This window comes from Neofelis nebulosa, chromosome 10, assembly GCF_028018385.1.
Source record: "Neofelis nebulosa isolate mNeoNeb1 chromosome 10, mNeoNeb1.pri, whole genome shotgun sequence".
Classification (NCBI taxonomy): Eukaryota; Metazoa; Chordata; class Mammalia; order Carnivora; family Felidae; genus Neofelis; species Neofelis nebulosa.
In genome coordinates this window covers 1,631,505-1,656,255 of record NC_080791.1, presented here as the reverse complement: position 1 = coordinate 1,656,255, position 24,751 = coordinate 1,631,505, and the positions used below count along the sequence as shown (strand labels likewise).

At 40.5% G+C, this 24,751-nt stretch overlaps 1 protein-coding gene and 1 long non-coding RNA gene across 8 annotated transcripts in view; one reads left to right on the top strand and one right to left on the bottom strand.

The window, feature by feature from the left end:
* DYNC2H1 (dynein cytoplasmic 2 heavy chain 1) overlaps positions 1-24,751 on the bottom strand; it is a 339,313-nt gene that overhangs the window by 59,567 nt on the left and 254,995 nt on the right. For all 7 annotated transcript variants that reach the window (XM_058686519.1, XM_058686520.1, XM_058686521.1 and 4 more), the window contains 2 exons: positions 23,524-23,733; positions 1,567-1,656 (listed from right to left, as the gene is read on the bottom strand). In XM_058686519.1, the coding sequence (XP_058542502.1) occupies positions 1,567-1,656; positions 23,524-23,733 (300 nt within the window). The remainder of the gene's footprint in view (positions 1-1,566; positions 1,657-23,523; positions 23,734-24,751) is intronic.
* LOC131486624 (uncharacterized) lies at positions 2,404-2,889 on the top strand. The gene is made up of 2 exons (XR_009249398.1): positions 2,404-2,518; positions 2,685-2,889. It is a non-coding gene; the product is annotated as an uncharacterized LOC131486624 (long non-coding RNA).

Genomic DNA, 24,751 nt, shown 5'->3' with positions numbered 1-24,751 from the left:
CAGCGTCCTTCAAGGCGGGGCAGGCGCACTCACACCAGCGCAGATGCCCACTTCCCTCGCCTGCCCCGGAGTCTGCAGCTGTGAAGAACTGAGCACAGCAGAGCACAGTGACCCAGGCAAGAGGCACAGCCAGGATCCTGTCGTTGGGCCACCACCAGTGACAAATACAGGGACGGCTGTCATGGGGTCAGGAGCCAACGTCTGGAGTTTTGCTCCCAGCCCCCTGGGGTGTTGACCCGCGTTGTCAGATGGGACAGCCTCCAACTGCAGCAGCACACCCCCCCCCCCCCCCCCGCCCAACGCCGGCACCTGCCGGCCACGCCCCCTCCGGCCGCACAGCCCCGGCTGACCCAGAAGACTGGGCCACAAGGGCAGATGGCAGTGTGAGTAGGGCACTCAAGGAAACCCACCCGCAGGTGGCTCCATCATTTGCATTGCGGCGTCCCGCCCCCTTCCACGGGGGCCCTCCCGGGACGATGGCCAACTGGCGCATGCGCGCAAAGTCGGGAGGGGGTTGTGACAATGACCAGGTGGGAGGGAAGAAACCACCAAGACCCCAACACGTCGGGTCAGCGCACCACCATTCCATGGCAGGTCACAGAGCTACAGGACGCGGACCACACTCTGGAGTTGTCTTGCTATGCAGCTAATAACCTGGGCTCTGGCAGATACGACCCAAGACTTGAGACGCCCAGAGAAGTCCTGACTGGTATGGGTGCCCAGGTTGCTGACCTTACCAGCACTCACTGGGTACTTGCAGGGGGACAGTTTGCCACAACCACGTTTGCCGTTTAAACATCCTCTGCCTGTTTGCTGCTGTCAACATCTGCTCATTATGCCAGTCCAGCGAGCTGCTGAGGATTGGTATGCATGTGGTAAGAGCGAGATGCAGACAAAAATTCAGGGAAGACTTTGTTGTCCGAAAGCCAATTAGGCTGCTGTATTGTCACATTTCTAGAACCAAGGCTTATCTTGTGCACAAATAGCACAGTGGATAGGACTGCTTCCCTAAAGCTGCAGATCATCACAGACCACAGACTGCCACTTACTACTCCAGATGTGCAAGCCAGCTGAGCGCAGGCAGAAGTTATGAGCTGAAAGTGTTGAGACACTACCGTCCCTGTACAAAATTTAACTCCTAAAATCCCATGATGCTATCGCTATAGTAATAGCTCTATTTTACTGGGTAGTATTTCAGAATGTACCCTAAGTTCATTCTAGGATCATGACAACAGTTTAAGGTTTACCTGTATATTCATCTTAAATCTCAGGGTTTGGGCCAAGATTTTTTTTTTTCATGAATTCTAATAGTAATCTATTTATTTGTTTTTTTTTAATCTATCTCCTTCCCCCCAAATTAGAGATCCCGGTTGATAAGAACTCATGGTTCCCTCATTACTTGTTATTTTTAAAGAATGCTACATAAACCCTGACGACGGAATGAGAAATGAATGTGCGGTGCTTTGCATACAAAATCATTCTCACCAGCTGCCGCACACGTGATCTCCATACCCATGTCTGTAACACTGCGTCAGACACCGGGGTCACTGACCAACGGACCCTTACCTGTATCGCAAGGGCACGAGCCACGAGGCCTCTCAGGTACTGTAAGGGGTCTTCTGGGCCTTCCCACCTGCTCTGCCATGCCACAGGACACTGCAACAGAAAAAGGCTCCAGTGTTACATATAAAAGACCTTTCAACAGCGGTGTGATGGGGAAAATGTTTTGGCATAATCCACATTATATGTGTCATGAATTTATTTTCTTGCAATATGTCTTTTTTTCTCTTATCACAGTAAAAATGAATGACACAGAATGGATTCATTTGTTTCTCTCAAAAGAGATTCTTTAAAGTAAAAATTCTTGAAAGAATAAAAGCATCAATAGGCAGATACAGAGCAGCAAGCCAGTTGTCCCACGATAATACTTAGTCCAGAAAGAAGTCACATCAAATCCGACAAGTTCATTTTATCAGTGGTCAAGAATGTTTAACAAGTCTTGGCTCCTACAGACATTCCTTAAACTATAAACAGAACAAAATATAATAGAACTTCCATCCCAAAACCACACTCAGAAGAGAAGACATTTAAAAAGTGCTCTAAATTGAAGTTAAATAAGTAAATAAAACCATTCTACATCAGTTTTCCGTTTAACATCTGACCTCATTCTCCACTGTGTACACTTCTTTCCCGCACAATATTTGTTAGTTCATGTTCGTCCTATCACACCTCTTCTGTGAGGGTTTGCTGGACTTTGCAAACATGACAAAAATATCACTCAAACTTCTGAACTTGAGCGATAAGGAGAGAACATTGATGTCACACCCCAGAACACTGATTGTGTAGTTGAGAAAAAACACCGTAGAATGTATCAACAATGCATGGAACACAAACGTTATGACGATGGGAATTCAGGGTGCAGGACGACCTTCGGAAACATGTGGTTCCGTTACCTTCCATGTGTAAAGTGAGCCTTCTCAGGAATGTGCCAGAGAAGTGCTGGAACTGTGCTTTGAAGGTGTGGGGAGTTTAACATGACTCCAAATCCTTCGACACGTCTCCCACTGAGGCCTGACCTGGGCGCTCCTCTCAAACGGGGGTCCTGTGACCACAGCAGCAGTTTCATGTACAGTTTCGGGACCAGGCCTCAAGAAATCGATTGCTTGTATTTTCTGTCTTTTCAGACTTTTCAGCTTGGAAGCCATCCACCATTGGTGAAGCCCAAGTTTTGGAGAGGCCCATGTGGCGACAGGCTGAGGTTTCCTGCTTCCAGCCAGCACAGCCTTGCCAGACCTGTGACGGAGCTGTGTGGAACAGACAAGCTTTCTTCACCACGCCCCACCCAAATTTCAGGTTTCTAAGCTGAAAATAAATGAATTTTTAAAATAATGTTTAACCCAGTAGATTTTGGTGGAATTTGTCATATGGCAAGACAACTGATGCAGATTTCGGTACCTTCCCGTCGACAGTGAGGTCAGTGTCCCCCAATGTGAGGACGAGCTCAGAGGCAAGCTGGCAGGCAGGACGAGGCACAAGTGATGCTGTGTCGTGGTTTCCAGGTCCAGGCCTCACGATGAGCACCTTTCATCATCTGTGTCGTGGCATACCATCTCAGAACCAAGATACGACACTGTAAGGGAGTGAAGCGGCCCGAACAGAGACGCCCACGGAGACATGCCCCCACGAGGAGTAACCAGTGTCTCCAGCCATCGTCCTGCGGAGTTCCCAGCCACTCATCAGCAACGACATGCCAGCCTGTGAATGGACATCTTGCAAGAAGATCCTCTGGGTCCAGGCTGAGCAGACGCAGCTGGTGTCACACGGACCAGAGATAAGCCTGCCCCACCAGATCCTGCCAAAACTCTACATTCATGAGCTAAATATGTCGATTCTTCTTGTTTTCAGCCATTAAGTTTTGGGGTCATTTACTAGGTAGCAATAAGTAATTGATAAACCAGGCTTTCACACTCTTCAGTATTCTGATTTCTTACTGTAGAAACATAGCTTCTTTTCCTGGCTTATTACATAAATGGGATGTTACTGCAGACACCCCCAACGATCCCTGCCAGCTGGCACTCATGCCTTGGTGAAACCCCCTCAGCGGGAGGATGAACTGGTTCCAGTGACTAGATTCTGATGGAAGAATACAGCGAAAGGGATGGGATGCCACTTTTGAGATTACATTACAACATACTGTAGCTTCTGTGCGCTCTCTCTCTCTCTCCCGTGCTCGCTCCAGGTGAAAAAGTTGCTAGGCTGTGAGCCTGCTTATGGAGACATCCATGGACATATGATCAGTCCCCCATCAGTAGGGCCCAGAGGCCCGCCAACAGCCAGGCTGCTGATGCCCTTGGCAGCTGTGAGGACCACAGCTCTAGACAGCACCTGGTTGTGGAGGTGCAGGAGACCCGAGTACTCGCTAAGTCACACGAAGACTCCTGAGCTACAGAGACTGAGACACTATACATTCTGGTCATTTATACCACTCAGTTTTATGGCAATTTGCTATGTAGCAACATGTAACAGAGAGAGTTAGCAATATTAGTGTCAGAGTAGTTAGCTACCCTGTGTGTCAGTCAGGTTACTACACTCCACGGATGTGGAAGTCTTGATTGTTCAACTCGGCACTTCCGTAAGGAGTGTGGACAGTGCTAATCTGTGAACATGTGCAGGACGGGCAGGAGTGTTCAGGAGACTTTTCCAAGAATGAAAGATCTGGTGGGCACCCCTTCTCTCCGCCGCATGCACACAGACGCTCCCACCAGTGGGGATGAGTGAGAACACCGCCACCTAGCTGGCTAACGGCGTACCTCCTGTGCTGAGCTCTCTGGCGGCCATGCTCCAGCCAACCGGCCCTCAGCCTGAGTCCATCTGCCGCACCATCATAAGCAGGACACCGCAACGGCAGCGCTGACAAGGGCCAGCGACACTTCCAAGTGACTGCTGCCCTGGGGAGAAGGAAAGATAACCGAACACACCTTCGGCTTCGACTGCAGCTCTGGCAGTGGGCTGGGGGCAAACACCTGGGCTGACTGCAGGCCCACCTCCGGTGAAACCTGGGGGGACAAGGCTGGCCCAGTGCCCTGTACTTCGGCACTACTGCAGCTCTGGGAAACAACCGGTCCGACCAAACTCTAACCAAAGGTGCCCCAGACTGGCTCACTAACAACACAGGGACCACACCCGGCCCACAACAGGCAAAGACAGCCTCTGCAGACGACCGGCCTGAAGGCAAAGGGGTCTTGGCCACAAAAGGACACACACAACACATGTGGGAGATACCTTGGAAGGACACGCCAGGGCCTCTTCCTCATAAGGACACTAGTTTCAAGAGCGGGAGACATAGCCAACTTTCCTAACACACAGAAACAGACACAGAGAGTTAGACAAAATGAGGACATAGAGGAATCCATCCCAAATGAAAGAACAGGACAAAATCATAGAAAGACACCTAAAGGAAAGGGAGATAATATGCTTGATAGAGAACTTAAAGTAATGTCATACATGAATTGACACTTCTCCAAAGAAAACACCCAGATGGCCAACCAACATGAAAAAATGCCCAACGTCACTCATCATCAGGGAAAGACAAATGAAAATCACACTGAGATACCACCTTCCACCTGTCAAAATGGCTCACATTAACAACTCAGGCAACAACAGATGTTGGCGAGGATGCGGAGAGATAGGATCTCTTTGGCACTGCTGGTGGGAATGCAAACTGGTGCAACCACTCTGGAAAACAGTATGGAGGTCTTAAAATAGAAAATTAAAAATAATTCAAAATAGAACTACCTATGACCCAGCAATTGCACTACTAGGTATTTATCCAAGAGATACAGGTATGCTGTTTCGAAGGGACACATGCACCCCCATGTTTATAGCAGCACTATCGACAATAGCCAAAGTATGGAATGAGCCCAAATGTCCATCGATGGATGAATGGATAAAGAAGATGTGGTAGAGTATTACTCGGCTATCAAAAAGAATGAAATCTTGCCATTTGCAACTACATGGATGGAACCAGAGGGTGTTATGCTAAGCAAAATTAGTTAGAGAAAGACAAATATCATATGATTTCACTCATATGAGCACTTTAAGACACAAAACAGATGAACACAAGGGAAGGAAAGCAAAAATAATATAAAAACAGTGAGGGGTACAAAACAGAAGAGACTCTTAGAGAACAAAGAGAGGGTTGCTGGAGGTGTAGTGGGAGGGGGGATGGGCTAAATGTGTAAGGGGAATTAAGGAATCTACTCCTGAAATCACTATATGCTAACTAACTTGGATGTATTAAAAAAATAAATAAAAAAGAACATACCTATCAATAATTACTTTATTGTGAATGGAATCACACTCTAATTAAAAGACAAAGGTGACAGAAGGGATGAAAAACCAAAACCCATCTATATGTAGCCAGGGGAGATTCCTTTTAGACCCCAAAACACATGCAGATTAGAAGTGTGGGAATGGAAAAACATTTCTCATACAAATGGAAGAGAAAAGAAAGCTGGGGTAGCAACAGTTAAATTGGACAAAATACACTTTAAAACAAAGACTGTAGGGGCCACTGGGTGGCTCAGTTGGTTAAGTGTCTGACTTGATTTCGGCTCAGGTCATGACCCTGTGGTTTGTGGGTTCGAGCCCTATGTCAGGCACTTCAACGACAGTGTGGAACCTGCTTGGGATTCTCTCTCTCCCCTCTTTGTCTGCCCCTACCCCACTCGTGCTTGATCGCGTTCTCTTTCTCTCTCTCTCAAAATAAATAAACTTAAAAAAAATGACACTATCCAACAAGAAGACACAAGAATTGCAAATATTTATGCACCCAACATGAAAGAACCCAAATACATAGAGCAACTATAAACAAACATAAACAAAATAATCAATACTAACACAATCCAAATTCATTCTATGAGGCCAGTGTAAAACACACAAAGACATTACAAAAGAAAAGAAAAAGGCCAGTATCACTGATGAATACAGATGCAAAAATTATCAATAAAATATTAACAAACCAAATTCAGCAATACATTAAAATAATCATTCACCAAGATCCAAGTGGAATTACTACCAGAATGCAAGAATGGTTCAATATCCACAAATCAATCAACTTACCTACTTTCTAATTCTAGAACACCTCATTACACTCTAAAAATAATCTGTATCTATGTAGTCACTTCTTCATTTCCCTATTAACAGAGAATAATTTTTAATTGATTTTAGCCTTCTGTAATTGCTTTCAATGATATTTTGCAGTTTTTATTGTACAAGTCTTGCTCTTTTTTCTTAATTTATTTCCCTGTATCTACTCTTCAATACTATCATAAGTGGAATGGCTTTCCTAATTTCCTTTTGGATACTCTAAATACTAAAATCTAGCATTCACTGCTACTGTATAGAAATGCAACTGACTTCAGTATATTTATATTCTTATTGTAACTTTCATATTCATTTCCGTAATGATTAATGATACTAAGAATTTTTCACGTTTCCTTGTCATGTGTACTTTTTTATTTTTTAATTAAGTGTAATTCACACAGTTTTATCTTAGTTTCACGTGTACGATATGATTCAACAATTCTATACATTACTCAGTTCTCATCTAGATTAGGTGTACTCTTAATTCCCTTTATCCATTTCACTCATACTCCCATCACCTCTCTGCTGGCAACCACCATTTTGTTCTCTGTATTTAGAGACTTTCTGATTGTCTCATTTTTCCATTGCTGATTTTGTTTCTTGAATTGCACACATGAGTGAAATCATACAGTATTTCTCTCTTATTTCACTTAGCACTGTACCCTAGGGATTCATCCGTGTTGCTGCAAAAGCAAGGATTTCATCCTTTTTTACTACTGAACAATATGCCATCGTATACATACACACACATGCACACACCATATCTTCTGTATCTATTGATCTGGATGTGCGTGGATGAACCATCCACATCCTTACACCATACACATAAATAAACTGAATAATGATTAAATACGTAAATGTACCTGAAACCATAACAATCCTAGAAGAAAACAAATAGCAATTTCCTTAACATCATAGAAAACACTTTTCTAGATATGCTCCTCAGGCAAGGGAAACAGAAGCAAAATTAAAGTATTTGGACTACACCAAAATAAAAAGCTTTTGCACAGAAAGGAAATAATCAACAAAAGGAAAAGACAACACACTGAATGGGAGAAGCTATTTGTAAATAATCTATCTGATAAGGGGTAAATATCTAAAATACATAAAGAACTTGTACAACTCTACACACACACACACACAAAAAAAAAAAAAAAAAAAAACCAAATAATCTAATTTAAAAATGGGCAGAGAACCTGGATAGACATTTTTCCAAAGAAGACATACAGATGGCCAAAAGATACTTAGAAAGATGCTCAACATCACTCATCATCAGGAAAATGCAAATCAAAACCACAATGAGATTTCACCTCACATCTGTCAGAATGGCAACAATCAAAAACACAAGAAACAACAAGAAATAAAAATCAAGTGTCACCATGGATGTAGAGAAAAAGGAATCCTTGTGCACTGTTGGTGGAAATGTAAATTGGTGCAGCCACTGTGGAAAACAGTATGGAGACTACTCAAAAAAATGAAAAACAGAATTAACATATGATCCAGTAATCCCACTATTGGGTATTTACCCAACAAAAATGAACACAAGAATTTGAAAAGATACATGCAGACACCCCTATGTTTATTGCAGCATTATTTACAAAAGCCAACATAGGGAAGCAACCCAAGTGTCCTCCCATACATAAATGGGTAAATAAAATGTGGTATATGTATACCTTCTTGTTAAAGTGTCTAATCAAGTATTTTTTAAAAATTTGGAATGCTTGTCTTCTCATTATTAGTTATACTTCAAAAATTTCTACACACGTTCCTTTGTTGAATATGTCTAGTTAATCTTTCTCCTGTCTGTGGCTTACATTTTATATTCAAAACAGTATAATCAATTTGGGGGTAATTTTTATATGTTTGGAGATACAGGTGTAGGTTTTTAATTAATTTTTTTTTGGCTTTGGCTCTTCAATTGTTCTATACTATTAAAGAGATTTTCCTTTCTCCCGTTTAATTGACATAGTATATTTGGTGAAAATCAATTGATCATACATCTGTGGGTCTTTTCCTGGACTTTATTACATTCCATTGAGCTATATATCTATTTTTATATCAATACCATAGTGCTTCGATTGTATCTTCCTAACAGTTCCTGAAATCATGCTGAGTAAGATCTTTCATTTCATTCTTTTCCAATACTACTTAGCATACACTAGGTCTTTTGTATTTTTGCAAAAAAAAAAAAAAATTAGAAGCAAATGTTAGTCACTACAAAAGATTATGTAGTGGTTCCGATTGGGGTTGTTTTGAACTTCTCAATTAATTTGGGAAGAATTAACATCTTAACAATACTGGGTCTCCGGATACATGAACACAGTACACCTTTCAGCGCATCTTTCCATTTATTTGACTCTTGTTTACTTTCACTCTTCAAAGCTTTGTGGTTTTCAATGTGTACAAAAGTGTTACACATTTTTGTTCAATTTCATCCTGAAATTGCAAGTAGTACTTTTAATTTCAATTTTCAATAGTTTGTTTCCAGAATATGTATCATTTTGACATACTTACTCTGTATCCCACAACCTTTCTAAATTTAAATGTTCTTACTAGCTCTGGAACTTTTTTGTACATTCTGTAAGATGTTGAAAACAGATAACCATAAGTTCTGCAAATAAATACAGGTTTCCTTCTTCTTTTCCAGCCTTATCTTTTTTTTTTTTTTTTTTTTTATAACTTGTCATGCTAGCTAGACCCTTCAGCCCAATGCTGAATAGAAGCAGTGAGAAAGGACCTTGATGCCTTATTCCTGGTCTTAAGAGGAAAGCATTCAGTCCTTTACTATTATGTTAGCACAGCTTTTTCATGGATACCCTTTATCTGGTTGAGAAGGTCCATTACTCTAATCCTGATTTGCTGAAAATTTTAATCATGACTGGTCGCTGACTTTTGTCTAATGCCTTTTCTGTGTCTATTGAGATAAACATGTAATTTCTTATTAGTCTACTAAAATAATTAACATTTTTTTTAATTCAACCTAACTTGTGTTCTTAGAGTAAATCCCACTTAGAATCCATTTTTACATTTTGTTGAGTTTCGTATTTTTGCAAAAACAATTAGAAACAAATGTTCAATTTGCTAATATCTTGTTAAGTTTTGAGTCTATGTTCAGGAAGGAAGTTAATCTACAGATTTCTTCCATTACAATACCTCTGTTAGCTTTTGCAATCAGGCCATGCTGGTCTCAGAAAGTGTAGTGAAATATTCCTGCCTCTTCTATTTTCTGAAAGAGTTTACACAGAGTTGGTATTATTTCTTAAGTATTTATTACATTTCAGCAGTAAACTCTAAGAGTTATGGGAACTTTAATAAAATTCAACTTCTTTAATAGGGAGTAGAGGCTATCTGTCTCTCCTTGAGTTAACTTTGGTAGTGTGTATCTTTCAAGAAATTCATAAAATTCATCTCAGTTGTTGAATTTATCAGCATGAAGTTGTTTAAGATATTCTATTATCCTTTGAATGTCTGTAGAAACGTAGTGATGTCCCTATCTTATTCCTGATACTAGTAACTTCTGACTTCCTTATTGCCTCGTCTTTCTTTTGGACTAATTAAGTAAAGCATATGTTTCCATCTTATGTCCTATATAGACTCATCATGCATACCTCTGTGATATTTGTATTTGTTGCATTGGGATTTATAGTATACATCTTTTTTTTTTTTTTAATTTGCATCCAAGTTAGTTAGCATATAATGCAATAATGATTTTGGGAGTAGAATCCAGTGATTCATCCCCTACATATAACACCCAGTGCTCATCGCAACAAGTGTCCTCCTTAATGCCCCTTGCCCATTTAGCCCATCCCCCCCACCCTCAACACCTCCAGCAACCCTCAGTTTGTTCTCTATATTTAGTAGTCTCTTATGTTTTGTCCCCCTCCTTGTTTTTATATTATTTTTGCTTCCCTTCCCTTACGTTCATCTGTTTTGTTTTTTACATTCCACATGAGTGAAGTCCTTTGATATTTGTCTTTCTCTGACTAATTGCACTTAGAATACCCTCTAGTTCCATCCACACTGTTGCACATGGCAAGATTTAATTCTTTTTGATTGCCGAGTAATACTCCATTGTATATATATACCACATCTTCTTTATCCATTCATCTGTTGATGGACATTTGGGCTCCTTCCATATTTTGGCTATTGTCAATAGTGCTGCTATAAACACTGGGGTACATGTGTCCCTTTGAAACAACATACCTGTATCCCTTGGATAAATACCTAGTAGTACAATTGCTGGGTCATAGGGTAGTTCTATTTTCAATTTTTTAAGGAACTTCCATACTGTTCTCCAGAGTGGTTGCACCAGTTTGCATTCACGCCAGCAGGGCAAAACGGTTCCTCTTTCTCCACATCTTCACCAACATCTGTCATTGCCTAAGTTGTTAATGTTAGCCATCGTGACAGGTATGAGGGGGCTATCTCATTGTGATTTTAATTTGTATTTCCCTGATGATGAGTGATGTTGAGCATTTTTTTCATACGTCTGTGGGAGGCTGGACTCCAGTGCCAGGCTGAGACCGGGTCGAGCAAAGGCTCCCTGTTGACTCACCCAACCCGGTGGTTCCCCCTCCCATTCTCCCACTTGCAAGGGCATACGAAAGCCTTGTCAAGGCTGAGAAAGTTAATTCCTGAAGCCTGTGGTCTGTGGGTGTTGGCAGTAATGTTACCCCCCCCCCCCCTTTTCTACCCCGGGTCAAATAGAAACAAACATGGGAACTGTGTTTTGCTAGCAATCTATCAACAAGGTCTTGCTGTGATCCGTTTAGAAAGTTCACAAGGTACACAGAACTAAATGTTTTGTCTGGCAGTGATCATGTGAAACCTGTTTATTCTTAGAATGACCTGATCCATAAGAGTCTTATAAAAGATTGTGTACAGCAACAATAAAGTCGTCACTTGGGCCATCAGCCCAGGGGACCCTCCTGTTCCCAAACTGGCTTCTCTTTTTTTCTTACATTCCCCTACCCTCAGGACCCTGATCTTGGTGTTTGTTGCGCCGGTGGGCCATCTGGATGTCTTCTTTGGAGAAGTGTCTTCATGCCTTTTGCCCATTGCTTCACTGGATTATTTGTTTTGGGGAGTGTTGAGTTTGATAAGTTCTTTATAGATTTTGGATACTAACCCTTTATCTGATAAGTCATTTGCAAATATCTTCTCCCATTCCATAGGTTGCTTTTAGTTTTGCTGATTGTTTTCTTCGCTGTGCAGAAATTTTTATCTTTATGAAGTCCCAGTAGTTCATTTTTGCTTTCGTTTCCCTTGCCTCCAGAGATGTGTTGAGTAAGAAGGTGCTGCATCCAGTGTCAAAGAGGTTTTTGCCTGCTTTCTCCACTAGGATTTTGATGGCTTCCTTACATTTAGGTCATTCACCCATTTTATTTTTGTGTATGGTGTAAGAAAGTGGTCCAGGTTCAATATTCTGCATGTCGCTGTCCAGTTTTCTCAACCCCATTTGCTGGAGAGATTGTCTTTTTTCCATTGGATATTCCTTCCTGCTTTGTCAAAGATAAGTTAGCCATATGTTTGTGGGTGAACTTCTGGGTTGTGTATTCTGTTCCATTGATCTAAGTGTCTGTTTTTGTGCCAGTACCATACTGTCTTGATAATTACAGCTTTGTAATACAGCTTGAAGTCCTGGATTGTGATGCCTCCTGCTTTGGTGTTCTCTTTCAGGATTGCTTTGGCTATTTGGGATCTTTTCTGGTTCCAGAAAAATTTTAGCATTGTTTGTTCTAGCTGTGTGAAGAATGCTGGTGTCATTTTGATAGGGGTTGCATTGAATATGTATATTGCTTTGGGTAGTATCAACATTTTAACAGTATTTGTTCTACCAATTCGTGACCTTGGAATGTCTTCCAATTTTTGTGTGTCTTCTTCAATTTCTTTCTACAGTTTTCAGTGTATAGATTTTTAACCTCTTTGGTTAGGTTTATTCCTAGGTATTTTATGGGTTTTGGTGCAATTGTAAATGGGATCGATTCCTTGATTTCTCTTTCTGCTGCTTCACTGTTGGTGTATAGAAATACAACCAATTTCTGTGCACTGATTTAACAACCTGCAATTGTGCTGAATTCATGGATCAGTTCTAGCAGTGTTTTGGTAGAATCTTTTGGGTTTTCCACATAGAGTATCATGTCATCTGCAAAGGATGAAAGTTTGACTTCCTCCTTGACCATTTGGATGCCTTTTATTTCTTTGTGTTGTCTGACTGTTGAGGCTAGGACTTCCAATACTATGTTGAATAACAGTGGCAAGTGTAACATCCCTGTTGTGTTCCTGACCTTAAGGGAAAAGCTCTTAGTTCTTCCCCACCGAGGATGATATTAGCTGTGGGTCTTTTGTATATGACTTTTATAATCTTGAGGTACGATCCTCTATCCCCACTTTCTTAAGGGTTTTTAATCAAGAAGCGATGCTATATTTTGTCATGTGCTTTCTCTGTATCTACTGAGAGGATCTCTTTTCTTTTACTGATGTGATGAATCACATTGATTTGTGAATACTGAACCAGCCCTTCATTGCAGGTATAAATCCCACTTGATCATGGTGAATAGTTCTTTTAATGTATTGTTGGATCTGGTTGGCTAGTGTCTTGTTGAGAATTTTTGCGTCCATGTTCATCAGGGAAATTGGTCTATAGTTCTCGTTTTTAGTGGGGTCTATGTCTGGTTTTGGAATCAATGTAATACTGGCCTCATAGAATGTCTTTGGCAGTTTCCCTTCCATTTCTAGTTTTTGGAACAGCTTCAAAAAGTAGGTGTTAACACTTCTTTAAATGTTTGGTAGAATTCCCCCTGGAAAGCTGTCAGGCCCTGGACTCTTGTTTTTTGAAAGAATTTTGACTACTAATTCAGTTTCTTTACTGGTTATGGCTCTATTCAAATTTTCTATTTCTTCTTGTTTCACTTTTGGTGATTTATATGTTTCTACTAATTTGTCCACTTCTTCCAGGTTGCCTAATTTATTGGCATATAATTGGTCATAATATCTCTTATTATTGTTTGTATTTCTGAAGTGTTGGTTGTGATCTCTCCTCTTTCGTTCCTGATTTTATTTATTTTCCTTTTTCTTTTTATCAAACTGGCTAGAAGTTTATCAATTTTGTTAATTCTTTCAAAGAACCAGCTCCAGGTTACATTGATCTGTTCTGTTTTATATTTTATTTTATTTTATTTTATTTTATTTTATTTGGGGGGCAGCAGTATTGACTTCTGTTCTAATCTTTATTATTTCCTATTTCTTCTGCCAGTTTGGGGTTTTATTTGCTGCTCTTTTCTAGCTCTGTAGGGGTAAGGTTAGGTTGTGTATCTGGGACCTTTCTTCCTTCTTTAGGAAGGCCTGGATTGCTATATACTTTTCTCTTCTGATCACCTTTGCTGCACATCAGAGGTTTTGGGCTGTGGTGTTATCATTTTCATTGGCTTCCATGTACTTGTTAATTTTCTCTTTAACTTCTTGGTTAACTCATTCATTCTTTAATAGAATGTTCCTTAATCTTCAAGTATTTGTTGTCTTTCCAATTTTTTTCTTGTAGTCGATTTCAAGTTTCACGGTGTTGTGGTCTGAAAATATGCACGGTATGTTCTCAATTTGTACTTGTTGGGGGCTGATTTGTATCCCAGTATGCAATCTCCTCTGGAGAATGTTCCGCATGCACTTGAGAAGAATGTATTCCGCTGCATTAGGATGAAATGTTCTGAATATATCTTTTAAGTCCATCTGGTTCAATCCGTCATTCAAAGACACTGTTTCATTATTGATTTTCTGCTTAGATGATCTGTCCACTGCTTTAAGTGGGGAGTCGAAGTCCCCTACTATTATTGTCAATGAGTTTATCTTTGTAATTGTTTTATATATTTGGGTACCTCCACGTTGGGGGCATAAATGTTTACAGTGGTTAGACTCTCTTGGTGTATAGACCCCTTAATTATGATATAATGCCCTTCTTCATCTCGTTACAGTCTTTATTTTAAAATATAGATTGCCTGATAGGAGTATGGCAACTCCAGCTTTCCTTTGGCAACCATTAATATGATAGATGGTTCTCCATCCTTTTATTTTCAATCTTAAGGTGTCTTTAGGTCTAAAGTGGTTCTCTTGTAAACAGCATATAGATGGATCTTGTTTTCTTATCCATCTATTACCCTATGTCTTTTGATTGGAGCGTTTAGTCCATTGACATTTAGAGTGAATACTGAAAGATATGAATTTATTGCCATTGTGTTGCCTGTAGAGTTGGAGTTTCTGATGGTGTTCTCTGGTGCTTTCTAGTCTTTGTTGCTTTTGGTCTTTTTTGTTTTGTTTCATCTTTTCTCCCCTCAGAGACTCCCCTTTGAAATTTCTTGCAGGGCTGGTTGAGTGGTCACTAACTCCTTTAGTTTTTGTTTGTCTGGGAAACTCTTTATCTCTCCTTCCATTTTGAAGACAGCCTTGCTGAATAAAGAATTCTTGGCCACATATTTTTTCAAATGCAGCATGTTGGATATATCCTGCCACTCTTTCTGGTATGCCATGTTTCTGTGGATAGGTCTGCTGTGAATCTGATCTGTCTTCCCTTATAGGTTAAGGACTTTTTTTCTTTGCTGCTTTCATGATTCTTTGTCTGTATATTTTGTAAATGTGACTATGATATGCCTTGTTGATGGTCCGTTTTTGTTGAATCTAATGGAAGTCTGTGCTTCCTGGATTTTGATGTCTGTGTCTTTCCCCAGGTTAGGAAAGCTTTCCACTATGAGTTGCTCACATAACCCTTCTACCCCTTTTTCTCTCTCTTCATCTTCTGGGACTCCTATGACTCAGATGTTATTCCTTTTTAATTAGTCACTTTGTTCTCTAATTCTTGTATCATGCTCCTTTGCCTTAGTTTCCCTCTTTTTTCCTGCTTCATTATTCTCCGTAAGTTTGTCCTCTACACTGCTGATTCGCTACTCTGCTTCATCCATCCTTGCCACTGTGGCATACATTTGAGATTGCAGCTCAGTTACAACATTTTTTATTTCACCCTGACTAGACTACTTATTTTATCTCCACACAAAGGGATTCTATGCTTTTTTCAACCCCAGTTAGTATTCTAGTATTTTTATGATTCTAAATGCGGGTTCAGACATCTTGTTGATATCTGTGTTAAGTCCCTGGCTATTTCTTCCTGTTCTTTCTTTTGTGGTGAATTCCTTCTTTTTGTTATTTTGGAGGGAAAAAAAGAATTAATAAAAAATAAAATTAAAAAAATTCAAAACAATTCAAAAAAATCAAATAAAGGAAGCTAGATCTTACATGTATTTTCGTCTGGTTGTTGAAATAAGCTTGAAAGAATAGAGAAAAAAGGGATAGAAAATAAAAAAGACAAACCATTAAAAATTAATAGAAAGGTATACAATAAAATAGAATAAAATGAAATAAAGTAAAATAGAATAAACAATTCACAAAAAAATAAAAATATGAGGTATATAGTAAAAGAAATTTTAAAACTTTTTCATAAAAACAGATAATGAAAATAATTTTTTTCTTTTTGCACCCAAGAATAAGAAAAAAAAAAGGACTCAATGGACCAGTGCATAGAATGAAATTACATTCAGTTTCCCCTAGAAATCTAACTGTGAAGCACTTTATAGTCTGTGCACTAAGCAGGCAGAGGGACTTGTAGTGGTCTTGTAGAGCATGTTCTTGGAGGGCACAGTTGGGTAAGCGCTTGGTGTGATAGCTCCATTCTCCACTAAGTGGTACTGCTTAGGTTACTGGGGTGGATCAGTGTGGTGCGCATGTGCATGTGCAGGAGAGGTGAAAATGGCATCACGCAGCTTCCCAGTCTCTAACCCCAGAATTCTGTGCTCTCACCAAGCAGTCATCAGGCATGCCTCCTTTGTCTCTGGTTTCCATCCACTCCCCGCTTCTACACTGTCTATGTCCATGCTGTCAGCCTGCCAGGCAGTACCTCTCTCCCAAATTTTATGTCAGAAGGGGCTGTGCTTCCAAACCCCTCACTTCTGAGAGCCCTGCAGTTTGGACCTACTCTAACCTTCTGGGGGAGGGTCTCCCCGAGCAATGGCTGGCTGCTGGCTGCCTCCAGGAATGCTCATGCAACCGTGCCACTGCAGAGGTCCAGAGACTGCCACCAAGTGCCAGCCTGCCCTAGAAAAAGTATGCACGACTGTGTAGCAGTAGTGGTTCAGGGACTATGACAAATCACAACACAAAAATGGCACCAGGCTTCACTGTAACCTAATGTCCTTGTTCCAACACCACCAAATGTGGCTATTCTCCAGGGTCCATTGGCACCTATGCCCATGGAGAGACCACATAGCCTCTACCAAATGCCCTTCAAGCAGGTGAACCGTTTCTCCCCATGTGCCCCGAGGACCTCGCTGCCTGTTAATGGGGATTCACCTTTCCTCGCCACCAAAGCTCCACCAGCTATCGAGCTTTGGAGTTTCCAACTCTGTGCTCCCCTGTTTCTAGAGTCCTAATAGTGCTGAAACCCTCTCCTTTCTCCCTTTCTTGTTCAATCCCTTGTGGATGTTTCCACTTTTTCTCTTTCTCTCCAGCTGCTCTTGGGGGGCATGCTTTTCCTGCACTCCCCCCATCTCTGTCCTTTCTCTGCAATAGCTCCCTACCCTCCATGGCTTCTCTCTCCCCCAGTTCACCTCTTCGGGCCTCATATCTGCTGAGTTCTGTGGCTCAAGTTATGCAGATTGTTTTGTTAATCCTCAGATCAATTTTCTAGGTGTGCAGGATGGTTTGGTGCTGATCTAGCTGCATTTCAAGGACGAGAGAAGCAGAGAACTTCCACCTGCTCCACCATCTTGGCCCCTCCCTAGTACACACTTTTAACTTACTATGGTCTATCTTCAAATAACAATAAATATTAAGGGATGCTAATAAAACTTCAAATAATATTAATGAAACTTCACATATAGCATGAAAGTCTTATAACATTGTACTTCCATTTCCACTGCTAAATTAAGAAAAAAGGACAAAGAGAAGAATAAACTCTAAAGTTAAAATCTCTTCTAAAAAGAAAAAGTATATGTTCTCTTATCATGCACAAAAATGGTATTAAGTTAGGTATACTGAAAGAGAATTCCAAGATACTGGAGATTCTGGGTCTTCACAGGCCCCTGTGCTCTTATGTACATCAGTAGGAACTGATTTCCATTTGTACGTGTATCTAACAGAATTCTAGTTATAAGTGAAGTGAGAGACGAGGAGATGGGGCAATTCCATGCCAGCATTTGTAAGCCTTTGGAGAGGAGTATGTGGAGTTCAATGCTCACAAAGCAGGTGAGTGTCTCTTAGAACAAAGACCACTGTGTAGCTGTGTGATATAAGTAATGAGTAAGTGGCGGACAGGGTGGGAAGAACACAGATGTAGGAAACACCATGGGGATTGCAGTGTGGGCTCTGACACTTTATAGGATAGCATCCCCTTTCTGCTTTAGTTTTCTAAGTAGAAGGGGGATGATGAGAGCAGAAGATGAGCAAAGGGCTACAAAAGTGCTCTGAACTGGTAAAGTTTATGTAAAACGTGTGGTATTACTTTAATAGAAAAACGCCAATCATTCACTATTAATGATTATCATTCGGTTAAACATTTGATGACTTTTTAAAGCACTATTTGCATGAAGGTAGGTAAACTTTAGAAGAGGGAGCAATGATGGGGGTGGTCATCGACACTGGTGGGTGGGGCAGGGAAGCCTGAAGGTAACCACGGCTCCCACCTGTCTTCACAGAGTTCTGACCACAGACGGTGTGGGCACGCAGCAGAACCACGTCAATGTCTGACAACACGCAGAGTCAGGGTAACACAGAGTGTGATCACCACAGTCAGGGTTGGGGCCCAGGTGCTGTGGGTGCACCTGGTCTGGAGGACCCACTGTGAGACCCCTGCTGCCAAGGAGACCAGGGCAGGGACAGGAGTAAAGGACACACTGTGCAGCACAGGAGATCTTAACTCTTAGACACCCTGAGCCTCGGCAGTGCAGCTCCGTATGTAGAGATGCCCATCTGAACAGAGTGCACTGTTCAGCCAGAAGGACGAAATGATTTTGTATTGTATCTTTTTAATTCTTAGCTTTTAAATTGTAATTTAAAGCCTATGTCCTAATATGAAGAGTAACAATATTTTACAGTATTGTTGTCTTTAACAAACATTGTAAGTATTGTGACTTTTTACAAAAGAAGTTTTAGTAGATTATCAGAATCTGTCAAACAAATAAAAGTCATAATTCTCTTTAAAAAAGTCTTACTCCAATCATGTTAGACACAGTAAAGAAAATGTCAAGTACTGAACTATTTCCTAAATTACGTTAAATCATATCACTTAATACAGAACTTGTCACATTCAAATGTAATAAAACATTTACTTTTTATCTTGAAAGAAATGGGATAGTACTGGACCCACAATTTTTGGTAAAACTCATTGGAAAGTAAATGTCAGAAACTATTTTACGGATCTTGTCTTGGTGAAGGTCAGCCTGATCTCAGCGGAGTCTCATCAGACACCCGGACACATCTCGAGACACTCTCTGGGGTATAATATAAATATGCTTTGCACAACATACTTTCATCCTCGGAAAAAAGTTTAATCAACTTGTTTTCAATATCACTGTTTTTGAAATACTTTTTGGCAAATTACAAAAAGTATTTCAAAAACAGTGATATTTTAGAGGCTGCATATCTCAGTTCCAAGTGTAACACACAAACCTTCATTTAATACATTAATGAAGATTGTCTACACCCTCAACTCACCGTAATGAAGAAGTCATCCGGCCCTGGTGCTGTGCCAAGTGTGCAAACACTGAGTAGAGCTCAGTGAGCCAAAGAAGAGAAAGACTTGCTATCAAGAATGAAAAATCTATGACCTCGCGAAAAACACCATCCCTTGGTCCTACTCATGGGAAATGTTCACATAATAAAGCCCATTGAATTTTTTATCTTTCAATATGGTCTTAATGTAAGCCACATTATTATACAATTATAAAAAATATTTCTTCATTTTTTCAAGTGTTTATGCCCAAATTCACCCAGATGGTTTACAGGCCAGGTATGCCGATTAACACCACATACGACCCCCTCGATTACCCCACTCCAGGCCCTAACCACCTCTTGCTAGGGTGACTACACAATAACGTATGTGGCATCCCTACTTCTGTTAACTCGTTTTGCAGTGTTACCAGTCAGCTACTCCAAAAGCAGCTTTTTACATAAAAAAGTTCTCTTAAAGTAACAGTAACAAAAACAACTAAAATTTAGAGGGTGCTTGCTCTAAAGTGCCAAGCACTTTACCTATGAGTCAATTTAATTTCCATACCAATCCCTTAGAGTAGGTACCATTATTATCCTTATTTGACAAATAAGAAAACTAAGTTTAGGGGCACCTGGGAGGCTCAGTGGGTTAAGCATCCGACTCTTGATTTCGGCTCAGGTCATGGTCTCATGGTTTGTGGGATGGAGCCCCCCGTGATGCGGAGCCTGCTTGGGATTCTCCATCTCCCTCTCTCTCTGCTTCTGCCCTGCTGGCATGCGCGCACATGCCTTCTCTCCCTCTCTCTCAAAAGAATGAAATCATGGGGCGCCTGGGTGGCGCAGTCGGTTAAGCGTCCGACTTCAGCCAGGTCACGATCTCGCGGTCCGTGAGTTCGAGCCCCACGTCAGGCTCTGGGCTGATGGCTCGGAGCCTGGAGCCTGTTTCCGATTCTGTGTCTCCCTCTCTCTCTGCCCCTCCCCCGTTCATGCTCTGTCTCTCTCTGTCCCAAAAATAAATAAAAACAAAACAAAACAAAAAAAACGTTGAAAGAATGAAATCATGCCATTTACAACAACGTGGATGGAACTGGAAATTATTATGCTAAGTGAAAGAAGTCAGTCAGAGAAAGACAGATAACATGTTTTCACTCATATGTGCAATTTGAGAAACTTAACAGAAGACAACGGGGGAAGGGAAGGGGAAAAAATGGTGTCAAATAGAGGGCGAGGCAAACCATGAGAGACTCTTAAAGACAGTGAACAAACAGGGTTGCAGGGGGGTGGGGTGGGTTGGAGGATGGGCTAGATGGTGGATGGGCACTGAGGAGGGAACTTGTTGGGATGAGCACTGGGTGTTGTATATAAGTGATGAACCACGGGAAATCTACTCTCAAAACAAAGAGCTCACTATAAACTCTGTAGGTTAGCTAACTAGACAATAAATTATATTAGAAAATCATAATAAACTTAAAAAAAAAGTTTAGAGAGGCTTACGTGACTTGCCCACAGTCACACAGTTCCTAAGTTGCAGACAGACCTATTCCACAGGCCACATTCTTAGCCATTCTGTGTCATTATTTCTACATAAAAATATTCTTATTGCCTACAGATTTTAATCCCAACACCTTTTCTTCGGCTTTTTAAAAGACTGAAGATCTGACCTAAGCTTAATTTTCTACACTCCATTGTACACGAGTCCCCCTGAACTCTGTTCTCTACTGTACAAGCGGTGTTCTGCCATCAGTGTTACTCTCCTCCTACACCTAATTCCACTGTAATTAAATGTAACACCATACATCTTGCCCTTAGGCAGCATGTAGTTGGATTTTAAAGAAATACACTCTCATGAAGATTAAAGTGTTGATAAATTTACATCTTTTACATTTATACGGAAGGGAGACCTGCCTGGGTTCATCTTGACTGTACAACTACTGGTGTAATAGTTAAGCCATTTAATACCTCTGTGTCTCTGGTTAGGTCACTTAACACATTCTGCCTCAGGATCCTCACACTAGAATAATGTTAACAGTAGCACCACCTTGTATTGTTAATGTGGTGATTAATGAGCTAATTAACGGAAAGTTCTTCAAAGCTCTTAGAATCCTGTGTTTCCTTGAAATGGTAAGAAGCTTTCATGATAGGTGATGTATCTACTTTAAATTAAAAATCAATTAGATACAACTTCTAGTGTAACATACTATAGTATTTTGATTATGATTGATTCAAGTAGTTGTAGCAACGCCATCTTCTATGTTCAAATAGACCAGACTTTAAGTTGAGCATCAGGGTTTTCCCTATGTTAAGGGTAAACAGTGTCAGGGTGTGGGGGGAGAATCAGACTCTTTTCTAAGTTCCTATAGAACCCAGGGACATCTTCTCCAGATGCCAAGTTCTGCAGGGTTTATGCTCTCCAAGTCACTAAAATAAACCTATGGCAGATACTCCAATCATTTTGTTTCTCCCTATGGATCTGTAATACATGGATTTTACTGACGTGTACATGTCTGTATGTACACACATACATACATGTTACACACATGCTAATTATTCAGCAAGAGACATGATTTCCCTTTCTTCTGCTAAAAGTACCTTGATTTTTCCACCAGATAACCATCCCTCCCTTACTTGCAGTATACACGTTAACAGATGAAGCTGAATCTATCTCCAGCTGCTGGGACGGGCATTCAGGCGAAGCCCTACCAATGAGAGCTTTGCAAATCCTGCCCAGAGAACAACCAAGGGACTACACAAGCCAATCATTTTGGATTACAGCTAATCCCAAGATTTTTGCTTGAGTTACCGGGAAAAAGGTTTCTTTTCTGTTGGACTTGGAGCTCAGAGGATAATAAGACTCAGACTGCCAGGATACCACCATGTACAGAGAACCTGCCCCAAAGTGAAATCAGCACACATATATACATATATATACATACACACACACACATACATAGAAACACGCATACATATATACACATCCACTCATACGTACACACATATATACACACATACATATAAATGTACACATGCATACATACATACATATATACACATCCATCCATACACACATACATATATACACATATACATACACATGCATACACACATACATATATACACACACATACATACACATGCATACATAATACACACATACATACACATATACACACACACGCATGCATATGCACATATATACACACCCATCCATACACGCACACATATACATACACATGCATACATACATATATATGTACACATGCATACATATACACACATCATATATACACACACATACATATATACACATCCATCTATATGTACACACATACATATATGCATACACATACATACATATACTCACATCCACCCATATGTAGACACGTACATATATACACATACATATATACACACATACACACCCATCCATACTTACACACATACATATATACACACACATGCACACATACATATATACACACATGCATATATACACATCCATCCATACGTATACACATACATATATACACACATACATATATACACACATGTGCATACACACCTACGTGTATACACACATGCATACATACACATACGTATATACACACATACATATACATATATCCATATGTACATGCACATGTACATATGTACACACCCACCCATCCATACACACATACATATATACACACATACATATACACATACACACATATATACACATACATACATATATATACACACATACACATTCATATATACACATCCATACACACACACACACAAACATACATACCTATGTGCATATATACACATACATACATATATACAAAAACACATGCACACATATACATGTGTGTATGTCTATGCACTCACATACAACATGCCTAGACAGGTAGATAAACAACACAAGCTAAGATCCTAGTGACAATTTGAAGCCCCTGCCTCAAGCTGACTTCATGTTGGCCCCCCTGGGATCCTCCACTTATATCAGCCAATGAATTGCTACCTGGCTTAAGCTAGTTTGACTTGGATTTTCTATTACTATTAACTGTAAGACTTGACAAATGTATACATAATGGAACAGTCACTTTTTATAAGGAAATAAAAACACGTGTCCTTAAGTGGGCTTACCTTTTGGTTTAGTAAAGCGCTGGCCAGTTTCTGTACTTCTGAACTCAGTAAGGTGGTCCCTCTGATGACTTTGCTGAGAGCGGCAAGAGACTGGTGGACGGTCTGCACTAAGCGAATGGCATTGAACTGTTCCAGGACGATGAAGGACAGTACTGGAGACCCTTGTCGATCATTAGGAGGACACACCTTCTGATGGATCAGGTTGGAGTTCTAAAAGAACAGTATGCCATGTCATCCTTCTGGAAACGTGGCATAAACTACTGACACCATAACACTTCACAAGGTACTAAGATCCTCTGTGGTCCCACTCGGTTTTGAAACCCTGGTGTCTTAAGGTGGCCGCATGTGTTACATGTGGAACCACACAGGAAAGGGGGTAGGCAGGGGTCTGGGGGAGCCACACTTAGCAGCAGTGGTCTGCATAGCAGCAAGAATGGGGATCGATGGCCCCTCTGAGCCAATGCAGAGAGCGCAGTACAGCTACACTATGAATACACAGAGAAGAAATCACGCTTTCAAACAAATGTGAATGGATATTTAATTCAAATACGTATGAGCTAAAATCACCATGAATAAATTACAACATCCAAACAGCATAATTTGTGGTGAAACTACTGAGGGATTACAGTTGTATCTTTAGTCAGCTGATTATTTTAGGGAAAGCCTTTTTCTAATGACTAAATACATTTGAGTAAATTGTGTTCCTTTGAAGAATGGCTTTGACATTTTAAAGTTCATCTTGTCATTAAAAAGCTAAGTGTATTCAGAGAAAATCATTATGTGATTATGGAGCTGCTGGGGGAAATGGTTATAGATACTTTAAATCTTAACTATGAAGCAAGGATTATCTTTTAGACAAGGAAACCTACCCTAACTAGGCACAAAATAGGTGCAAATCCAGGATTTTGTATTTTAACTGAAATAATTTTCTAACTAGGATACTGTATTAGACTTAAGTAAAATGACACACGAAGTAGTATTTTGTTTTTAACAGAGATTTTAGAAGATGGTTCTCTCTCAGAGTATTTTTGTCACCTATGGAAATTCTAGCATTGACTAGGCCAAAGGTTAGCAATTTTTCCCACAAAGGTCCAGAGAACAAACACACCAGGCTTTGTGGTTCCTAAGTTCTCTGTCATAATTACTCAACTATGCTGTTGTGGTGTCGAAGTGGCCACAGACAGAACAGAAATGAAAAGACAAGGCAGGGTTTCAATAAAACTATTTC